The following is an 11294-nucleotide window of genomic DNA, read 5'->3' on the forward strand; positions in this document are numbered from 1 at the left end:
TGTGTGTGATGTGAGCGAAGGCAGCTTGCTAGTAACAACTTGTACCAAAATACCGCTGACAGGCAGAGAGTTTGGGCTCTGGCAGGCGCTGAAGATTAGATTTCGAAAAAGTGTCTGACCCCAATTAATTTACCAATTTTCCTTTCAAGGCAAAGTTGAAACAAGCACTGAGCACATTCCGGCAGATAAAAAGAGACTCACGCAAAACTGAAAGCAAGCAAAAGCAGCGTCCAAGAGGCACTTATAAGCAAGAAAGCAAATCTCCTAATTGTCGTTCCCACAAATTATAATAGCTGAGGGACACCTGGGTTCAGTTCCCTGCTCATCCAGAAAGCTGACTCTGAGCTCTCAGAGCAGTATCTTTCAGATCTAACCATCCTCCCTAGGTTGATATGTGAACAAAAAGTAAAGGGGGCCGAATGGTACAGGGCCCTGAGATCCGTGAAACAACACAGCCAGTGGTCAGGATGGCACCACCACCCAAAAGTCCCTGCTTCTGATGGACACCCATTGAGTCTCATTCAGTAGGGGTACCTGATAAATGTCATTGACCGAATTTACAAGGAAGGCACCAGCACTCAACTCAGTTTCAATATTTGATTTGGTATAGTAAATATGCCCTGTATTGTGATAGGCTGAAAGAACTATACACCTGTTTTCAAGCCTTGCCATCCAGAACAACCCAGAAAAACAACATCAAGCAATGGCATCTTCAATTTCTTACCAGATAGTGGTTCGTTCTGAACATGGTCTTCTTCTTCTTCTTCTTCTTCAGGCTCCTTACTCTCCTTCGGAAGGGTGGTCTTTTTTTTCTTTAAGAATGAAAAACGCTTGCTGGACCTGGAGGAGTCTGCTTCTTCAGCCGATTGCTCTGTGACACATTTTGATGCATTTCCCATCAGGCTCAAACTCCGAATTGGTTTGAATTCCTTTGGCTCGTCTTCTCCTTGATGACTCAGGTGCGGATAACCTTTGGGAAAACAATGATTGATTGATTGCTTGATTGATTGATTTCCCACCCTTCACCCTAGGGTCCCAAGGCAGGTTACAGCATTAAAAACAACATTCAAAACAATTGACAACAACAAATTGTCACCTTCTCCTTCTGTGTAGTTCGCTGAAGGTTCCATTTGCTCCTCCTTTTCCTTCTCCCTTATTTCTGTTTTAGTTTCATCCAGTTTAGGTTCAACCGATTTCTCTTTGAGAGATTTTGATCTACCTTTCCTCAAGCTCATTCTTATTATCTTATTGATGTTTTGGGGCTCCTTTTCTTTGGGAAGGCGCTTGCCATCTTCACTCCCCTCCGTATGTTTTGGCAGAGATCTTGGCTCTGATGGCAGCTCCATTTCCCCACCTGCCTCCCTTATTTCTGCCTTATCTTCACCCATGTTGACTTCAGTAGAGTTCTCTTCGGCAGATTTCGATGCCTCTTCCGTGCATTTTGCAGGAGACTTTGGTTCTGCTGTCGGCTCCATTTCCCCATCAGTCTCTCTTGTTTCTGTTCTATGTCCATCCGTGTTAGTGTCACTTAATTTCTCTTTGAGACTTTGAGACTTTCTTTTCCTGGAGCTCAGTGTTTCTCTGATACCCCTGATGAAGCTTTTTGACTCGTTTTCTCCTTTTTTATGCAAGGATGGACAGTCTTCGGGAGGACAGTGTGCACCTTCACTCTCTGCACTTTTCCTTGGAGACTCCGGCTGTGATGACACCTCCAGTTTCCCATTCCTCCCGCTTATTTCTGTTTTATCTCCATCCATTTTAGCTTCAGCCAGGTTCTCTCTGGCCAATTTTGATGCGTTTCCCCTGAAGCTCAGCACTTCTCTGATACCCCTGATGAAGTTTTTGGGCTCGTTTTCTCCTTGCTGACTCAAGGGCGGAGAATCTTTGGGAAGACAACTGCTGATTTCACTCGCTGTGCATTTTTCTGGAGACGCTGGAACTCCATTTCCCCACTCGTCTCCCTTACTTCTCTCTCTCTCTTTTTTACTGTGGGAGGCGGGGGGGGGCAGGGCAGGGAAACAAAGCAGGAAAGTTAATCAGTATGTTACAGAAGTGGAAGGCAGGAAACAACTATTGCTGACATGTGCAGTAGACATCCACTATCAGTAAGGCCAGCTTTACATATGGGTGTGATGGCCTGGGACTCGGGCTCGGACTCGGAACCAGAGGAGACTCAGTCTGCACCAGATCCTTTGCCTCAGGCATCATCTGAACCAAGTATGCAGTCTGATCCTGAAGAGTCCCAGTCTGCACAGGTTCCCCTGCAACAATAAGCACCAGCTGGGCCGAGTTAGGGGCCTGAGCCTGCCTTGGCTCCAGATGCAGGGATTACCTCGTTGCCTCCAGCTGGGCCATCACTTACAGCTGCTTCACTACCGGTTTGGTCAGGGGAGGCTGAGGCAGCTCCTGGGTTTACTCACCCACCGACACCTCCCGAGCTTCAGAGACTCAGGTCTGAGAGAAGGAGAGACCTGAGTACTCGCAGGAGGAATGTTCGCCTTTGGGCGAGACAGGGAGGTGAGTCGCCAGGGGATCAAGACCAGCCACTACCCCAACAAAGATAAAAGGCTGTCGGACCCTGCCCTAGGTTGTGGGAGCAACATCGCTGTATGCTAGATCCTACCTGAGATCCTGTATCTGTCCTTGCCTGGTTTCCTGCCTTGGCCCTGTCGGAGTGACTCCCAGTGGAACCTTCGGATTCTGCACTGGTTCTTGACTGTGTTCCACGGGTTACCCCCGAGCCCAGCACAATGTAATACAGTGGTACCTCGGGATGCGAACAGGATCTGTTCCAGAGCCCCGTTCACATTCTGAATGGAATGTAATATGCAATAGTGCGTCTGCACGGATTGTGTTTTGCCGCTTCTGTGCATGCGCGTGATGTCATTTTGAGCGTCTGTGCATGCGTGAGCGGCGAAACCCGGACGTAATGTGCTCCGTTACTTCCAGGTTGCCACGGAGCACAACCCGAATGCGCTCAACATGAAGCACACTCAACCCGAGGTCTGACTGTAGTATCATTGCCTGACCATAAAAATTGTAAAAACCAGTTTGGAGGGTGGTGTCTAGCTGACTGCTAGAGTGAAAAACAGTTCCAGATTAGATGCAAAGAGGCCTCTGCAAGCACAGAGAAAAAGTTTGGGTTGGGCGATTGTTTCCAAGGACTGAGGCTGGATGAGAGACGGTGGGGCAATGAGGGGCAGAAGATGGCTGGGGAGAAGCTGAAACATCTCACATGACACATCCCCCCCCCCCATGAAGCATATACAGTGGTACCTCGGGTTACATACGATTCAGGTTACATACGCTTCAGGTTACAGACTCCGCTAACCCAGAAATAGTGCTTCAGGTTAAGAACTTTGCTTCAGGATGAGAACAGAAATCATGTTCTGGTGGTGCGGCGGCAGCAGGAGGCCCCATTAGCTAAAGTGATGCTTCAGGTTAAGAACAGTTTCAGGTTAAGTACGGACCTCCGGAAAGAATTAAGTACTTAATCCGAGGTACCACTGTACAGTCATACTGCCAGCCAATTGCAGAGGCCGCTGTTGCACACCCACCTTGCCCCTTTCATTCCAGAAGCGATTTAAGCACCCATATGCAGGATTGAATTAACCATTAAGTGAAATAAACACATGCATCAAGTAAAAGGGGGGGGGCACCACAGAAACATTCCGTTGCCGGATTTTTAACACTAATGGTCACAAATTGCTCAGCCGAAAATTTGTTTCTTGTATTTCTTTTTTCTGTACCGTTTGGAATGCATAAAATTATGAAAAGAAACGCAATAAAAAATTTGAAAAAAAAACAAAACAAATTGCTCAGCCGAGCATTCATTTTCTCCGCTGAAGTACATTAAAAATCCCAACAGAACAACTATGCAACAAGGCATGCCTTATCTCTGCTAACTCTAGAAGCAGATGTGTTATGTAATATTAGTTTTGAGGACCTGATCCAAGGCTTTGCAATTAGAAAAAGTAGGGGAATTTCCACCCTAAAATATAAATACAAAAATAAGCATTATTTCCCATCTTACTGTAGGTTTCGTTTCATTTCGGGGTGTGTGTGTGTGTGTGTGTGATTTTACAGTTTATATATTGAATTAGATAAATATGGGGACTAGGGTTGCCATATTTCAAAAAGTGAAAATCCGGACACAAGCTTTTTTGGGCAAAGTTGTTGAGCTTCTCTTTTCTTTTTAGGAAAATCACCAAAAAATCTGTACTTCCAGTATGGGCTGCCATGCAGCTGGGTTTTTGATGGACGAATCCAGGCTATGTCTGGGAAACTCTGAATGTATAGCAGCCCTAATGGGGGCACCCAAATCTTTTAAGTGCTTAGGGCCCCTAAAGGTCTTATTCTGGCCCTGCCTACACACCACCCATAAGCCACATTGTCTGGTCCCAGGCTAAGACCATGACATTCTCAAAGCCCTGGACAAAGTCTGCATGTATAAATCCCATCCTGTCTGTCTGAGATCATTCATAAAACACATTGACAGTTTCCTCCCGTTGCTGTTGGACATTTTGCAGCAACTAGGGATGGTCAGATCTGTCACTTTGGGCTTTCTCAAGTTCTCATTTTTCTAATCTTAAATTACGGCTCCCCACATTTCTTTGGAAATCTTGCTGTGAAAATTCAGCAGCATTTTTTGTGTGAATTTATCCTAAGAAATCTAATTTTTGTATGTGATTTCGCCCAATGCACACATTTTTGCAAACCAGTTTCCCCCCAATATAGTGCAGTTTTCTATGATTTTCACAAATACTTGCATATTTCTGCACGTTTTACCCTAATACATGCATTTTTTTGACACATTACTTGGCTGGAGAACTGCATTTCCAAATTTGGAGAAGTGCACATTTTGAAGCCTGGCTGCTGGCACATCATTTTGAAAAATGTGAATTGGACAGGTTTGCATTTAAAGAGCCAACTTAATTGAATTTCCAACCCCCATCCCTAACAACAATCAATCAACCCAACTGTCTCCTTGCAGGTCTGGTTATAAGGGCTATAATGATGAGCTCCCACACTTCGAATTTTGCTACTCCGCCACCGGCCAGATGTGTTCAATGCTACATCCAGGCATGTCCCTGACCTACTAAAAAGATGACATTCAATCTCCACACTATAATAGGGCTCCCTTCCTCTGTCAATCTGTTGAGTGAAGCTGAAGATGGAAAACCTCCACGGATCTCAAGCAGGTCAAGGTAAGTCCAGGGATTGATTTTTCACTGCGCCGCTTATTGGCCTGATCTCTGGAGTCGATTCAGTACTTGTTTCTGACCTGTAAGGCGAATCCTCATTTGCACACTCTGCCTCGGTTAAAAGGGGCCTTTGATAGCTTAAGTTTTCTGAAATCAGAAATACGTCGATCGCCATGGTTACTGCTCTGTGGTTTTGAAATGTGCAATCCGTTTTTGTAACGCCGTGTTCGGTAGGCCGGCCAAGTGTAAAGGGGGAAATGTAGCTCCTGTGCTTTTAATAATGCGTTGCGGAAGGAATTTCAGGAGGTGGAGCGGGGAAGAAAAAGTACAGCTAATGATTTATTTAATATTAACGAAAGGACAGCATCAAGCTGTCCTACCGGCACCCTACTTTTCCGACTTCTATGGCATCATAGAACGGCAGCTCCCCGGCCCCCTCCCACACTAGACCCGTCCTTTCAGTGAGTGGTGTGACAGGCAGAAATAGCACAGGTTGAGCTTTCCACCCATCGCTGCCCCTTGTCGTTGCCTGGGAGGGCTTTGCCACCAATTTTTTCTGGTCAAATAGCTGCTAAAGCCCAGGAACCACGGCAGGCAAAGGAAACAGCAATACAAGTTACAAAATAGAGAGAAAGACACTAGGAGAAAATTACAGCTCTTTCTTTCAGTTGAAAGAAAGGGATTTGAATAACTATGGAGGTGGAAGAAACAGCAGAGTGGACCAATATGGTTTCTGTTATGCATTCAGTGCTCTGTGTTTGTCTTGAGACTGGACTAAGGATTCTGAGCCCCTGTGTTCTGATTAGATACACGATAGCCAATCACAGAACATTTCAGGATTTGGGCCTCTACCATTGGCCCTTAAACTCTTGAGTCACGATTCGCAGCTTGGAAGTTTAGACAGCCAATCACGTTGGGAGTGGGTGTGGCCCACGCCTTCAGAAATGCATAGAAGCAGTTGCTTTGCCCCTGTTGTCCAGTTCTGTTAGTTCAATAAAGGTTCTTGACGTTAGCAATGTGTCTTGCCTTGTGGGAACCCACCTCCACTTCAGTTTCTATTCCCAATTTAATAGGAGTGGTGTTTGGGGAAGGTAGGAGAGCCCATCACACACAGAAAAAGACACACACACCCTAGCTGTCAAGCATTATATGCTTTGTGGGGGGAAAGCTTCCATCTTTGGAATTCCCAGGTAAGGCCTGGAAGCCTGGAGAGCTGCTGCCAGTCAGTGTCCACAGTATTGAGTTAGATGGACCAATGCTCTGGCTCAGTATAAGCAGTTTCCTATGTTGCTATCCCTCCTCCCCATGTTCTAATCTAGACCACGTGTGATTATCCATCAGGTGCTTTCATTCTCTCCAGGCAGAATGAGGGCCGTTGTGCACCAAGTGAGCCCATGTTCTAAATATGTATGGCATAAACACAAATCCCTGTGCTTTTATTTTATTTTTTCTTCCATCGAATGCCCTGGCTAGCATGAACTCTGGTTTTCCACGCCCATGGGATACACAACCATAGCAAAGCCCAGCATGGAGAGTTTGTGTGCGGAAGTGGGAGGCTGGAAGGATTAAAGGTAAAGGTAAAGGTACCCCTGCCCGTACGGGCCAGTCTTGACAGACTCTGGGGTTGTGCGCCCATCTCACTTAAGAGGCCAGGGGCCAGCGCTGTCCGAAGACACTTCCGGGTCACATGGCCAGCGTGACATCGCTGCTCTGGCGAGCCAGAGCCGCACACGGAAACGCCGTTTACCTTCCCGCTAGTAAGCGGTCCCTATTTATCTACTTGCACCCGGAGATGCTTTCGAACTGCTAGGTTGGCAGGCGCTGGGACCGAGCAGCGGGAGCGCACCCCGCCGCAGGGATTCGAACCGCCAACCTTTCAATCGGCAAGTCCTAGGCGCTGAGGCTTTAACCCACAGCGCCACCTGCGTCCCTCGTTGGAAGGATTAGAGGACACCATAATCCAACAGCTGACTCCCAGACCTTTAATCAGTGTAAAGGCAGGGCATTTTTCCAGCTGGAACTCAGAGGAACTCAGTTCTGGTACCTTTCACGTGGGTGCCATTGTTGCCATTCTAATAGAACAAAGGAGGTGTTCATGGTCAGTTCCGGCACCTCTTTTTCTATAAAAATAGCATTGTGTAAAGGGATAGAGAGCATTGCATTTGCGCTAACTCCATGTGGCTATTATAAACCATAAAAATGGGATCCATATAGTAGGTTTGCATACAAACCCCTTTGGTTGCAGTCACAGACTTCTGCTGCAGTACTTTTAAACCTCCCCCCTCCCCCAAAGAATCCCGGGAACTGTGGTTTATCCCACAAAGAACTACAATTCCCAGCATACTTAACAAACCACACTTCCCACAAATGCACTCGGGTTCAAAGTGGTACAGAGAATATAAACAGTCCCAAAACAACAGCCATATCAAAAATGACAACATTGCTGAAACGGCCCAAGAAATCTTGCTGTCTGAAGAGAGGCTGGAAGAGCTCAAGAGGAACAGATCAGGTGTAGCTGTTGCTACCCACCACCACCTGCCACCCGAGGCAGTTGTATCACGGTGCCTAACAGCAGGGCTGGCACAGATTACTACATAACACTTACTACATAGCACTATTAACAATTCATTTAAAACAGACCAAATATTTACCGTAGATTCCTGTGTAGTAGGTGACTGGGCGTATTACTAAAGGGACCCCTGACCATTAGGTCCAGTCGTGGCCGACTCTGGGGTTGTGGTGCTCATCTCGCTTTATTGGCCGAGGGAGCCGGCGTACAGCTTCCGGGTCATGTGGCCAGCATGACTAAGCCACTTGTGGCAAACCAGAGCAGCACACAGAAACACCATTTACCTTCCTGCAGGAGTGGTACCTATTTATCTACTTGCACTTTGACATGCTTTCGAACTGCTAGGTTGGCAGGAGCAGGGACCGAGCAACGGGAGCTCACCCCGTCACAGGGATTCGAACCGCCGACCTTCTGATTGGCAAGTCTTAGGCTCTGTGGTTTAACCCACAGCCCCACCTGCGTCCCTTTAATGGGCGTATTAGACGACCCCCCAAATTGGCAGCTGCCCACCGCCTCTGCTGTTGCTTCGGAGCCGCTGCAGCAGCAGCGAGGGGTGGGCTCCGCTCCGCGCGTATAAGACGACCCCCGACTTTTTAACCTCTGTTCCAGGGTTTAAAAGTTGTCTTATACGCCGGAATCTATGGTAAGTGTCCTTCGTGTTGATGGTTGCTTATCCTCTACTGATAAAACGTAAATTATGCCTTCTCCCCCATTTAATCTTGTAAATATCTTGGGGGAGGAGGGAGGTGGTTCATATCCACCTAGAACACACAGACTATGATGGGGAACCCAAAAGGGACCTCCAGTCCTCCAGATGCAGTTCTCTTCATGACTCACCTGGTTTTCTTAAGTCTGCAATTTCTCGCACTCTCCTCAGACAAACGCTTGTCAAGACACCTTCTCCGCAGAGGCAGGGCGTGATCTCATCTTCTTTTGGCTTTGCAAAACTTGACTGAACCCTGTACGGAGAGCATAACAGAGATGGAAGAGGGGGTATTTTAGGCTAAAACCAAAATCTGTTCGCTACCAAAGCTGGGTTTTGTGTGTGTGCTGCAAAAGGAAGTAAAAAAAGAAAAATACTCCGGTTACCCTTTATTTTACTTTCTGTTTGCAAGATGGAATAGGCAAGCTGAGAACAGTTCCAAAGGTCAGTTTGGGGGAATTCCACCTCTGCTTGATTAATGATTTACACAGCAGAGTTTGCAGAAAGGCTTGGCACCCATACAGCAAATATGTATATTTAAGATCCACACTGAAATGTTAACCAAACATGGCAGATTATGCTCGTTTGGCTTATTTCCTTCTGGGTTTCCCCTCCTGTGAGGTAGCTTAGGCTGAGAGGCAGCACCCAGGGAGCTTCCTGGGCGAGTGGGGATCTAGGGCCTAGTCTGACACTCTAACTGCTAGGCCACACTTCCTCTCACTTCACGACTTGGCTTTCAAAAACAACAACAACAATAATAAATTTATACCCTGCCCATCTGGCTGGGTTTCCCCAGCCACTCTAGGCGGCTTCCAACAAAGTACAGTGGTACCTCAGGTTACGTACTTAATTCATTCCGGAGGTCCGTTCTTAACCTGAAACTGTTCTTAACCTGAAGCACTACTTTAGCTAATGGCGCCTCCTGCTGCCACCGTGCAATTTCTGTTCTCATCCTGAAGCAAAGTTCTTAACCCGAGGTACTATTTCTGGGTCAGCGAAGTCTGTAACCTGAAGCGTATGTAACCTGAGGTACCACTGTATTAAAATACAGTAGTCTGTTAAACATGAAAAGCTTCTCTAAAGAGACCTGCCTTCAGATGTCTTCTAAAAGTCTGGTAGTTGTTCTTCTCTTTGACATTTGGTGGGAGGGCGTTCCACAGGGCGGGTGGCACTACTGAGAAGGCCCTCTGCCTGGTTCACTGTAACTTGGCTTCTCACAGTGAGGGAACCGCCAGAAGGCCCTCGGCGCTGGACCTCAGTGTCCGGGCAGAACGATGGGGGTAGAGACGCTCCTTCAGGTATACTGGACTGAGGCCGTTTAGGGCTTTAAAGGTCAGCATCAACACTTTGAACTGTGCTCGGAAACGTACTGGGAGCCAATAAAGGCTGTTCTCTCCACCATTGAAGGAGAGTAGCACATGAGGGCATATCTGTGCTGCAGATTTAAACTAATTGTCCTCTGATAATGCTAGGAAAAGTTATTTACTGAAGTGGCTGAGAAATTCTTATCAGAGAGGGTGGAGCAACTAATTGAAATTTCACCTTTGTACACACGTACACACACACACAAACACACACTTCTCTCTACCTTCCACAGAGACAAGAGGGAGCCGGTATCAGAGTTTGAGAACACATTTTAGCAAGGCAAAAGCTACTCTTGACTGCTGAGGTGCCAATCCTTGCTTCCAATCTATCAGGCACTACTAGTGTATTGCTGGATGCCACATCACAAAAAATAAAATAAAAATAAAAATCAAGCATTCTGAAGACACCTGGGAACTGTAGACCCCACCGTTCGCATATTGTTTGAGAGATTCAGGGTGCAGAATCTGGCACAATCGAACTGCCTCACCCCTTCAAACATTTCCATCTCAGTGAGTGAGTCTTAAGAACAACTTGTAGCTAAGAACATGCTCCCATGCTTGCTTATTTCCTTCTCCCTCCCGGTTCATTTTCCTTTTGTGTCGTGTCTCTTTAGATGGTGGGCAGTTTGGAAGGTGGTCTGGGAGCAATTTTTTTGGGACTGTAGTGCGGGGTCGTAAAATTCTCATAGATAAATATAGTACAGTTGGGCCAGCGGATGCTATAGGAGATGAGAGACATCCAATTCCATGTGCTACAATCTGCTTTTAACTGCCCTTATGAAGGTGAATATATCTGTGCCTTTCATATTTCTTTGTTACTGCAGCAGGTTAACTTACAGTTTGACCACATATCTTTTTCCATCCTCTGTCTCATCTTCTACTCTTCCTTCCCTCTTTCAGCTGGTGCTACAAAGTTCATCTCTCTCATCCAGAAATGTTGTTATTCAGAAATGGCCTTGCAGGGTTTCCATAGAGACTGTGCCTGAATCCAGATCAAATAGTTCATTTTTGAAGAGGGTGGGTTTGTGTGTGTGTGTGTGTGTGTGTGTATCCTAGATGCTGATTCACTCTCAGCAGTAAGATGGCTTCTTTTTCCATCTCACATTTTCATCACAAGTTTACCAAGCCAAGCATTACCTTTCTTTATTCCTCCACAAACACCACTGGCTCACCATTATCCTTCTGTGCCACTAGCAGGACTTCCGCAGGTAGGCACTTTATTCAAATATTAAAAACAAGTGTTTTTAATAACCTGTCACGCAGTTAAATGCCATTTCTAAAAAGCAGGAACAACAACAAAAAACCGTTCTTCTTTCACAACCACTCATAACCAAGTAAGATTGTGTTCCATGAATGTGGTCTTAACCGTGAGACCCTAAGTGACACTGGAGGCCAATTCTGGATCCGCACATCCTTCCATAGTGGGGACGTAGTTTCTGAGCAGGAGTTGATCA

At 46.4% G+C, this 11294-nt stretch overlaps 1 protein-coding gene across 2 annotated transcripts in view; it reads right to left on the reverse strand.

Annotated features, from left to right (window-relative positions):
* The window catches only part of EXOC3L4 (exocyst complex component 3 like 4), a 36056-nt gene extending 27193 nt beyond the window's left edge, over positions 1–8863 (reverse strand). For both annotated transcript variants that reach the window (XM_081910240.1, XM_081910239.1), the window contains exons 1-3: positions 8611–8863; positions 1097–1986; positions 725–970 (exon numbers count right to left, since the gene is read on the reverse strand). In XM_081910240.1, coding sequence (XP_081766366.1) covers positions 725–970; positions 1097–1757 — 907 coding nt within the window. In that variant the 5' untranslated portion in view covers positions 1758–1986; positions 8611–8863. The remainder of the gene's footprint in view (positions 1–724; positions 971–1096; positions 1987–8610) is intronic.
* Between the last annotated feature and the right edge of the window lie 2431 nt (positions 8864–11294).

Source organism: Podarcis melisellensis, assembly GCF_964234715.1.
Source record: "Podarcis melisellensis genome assembly, chromosome: 1".
Classification (NCBI taxonomy): Eukaryota; Metazoa; Chordata; class Lepidosauria; order Squamata; family Lacertidae; genus Podarcis; species Podarcis melisellensis.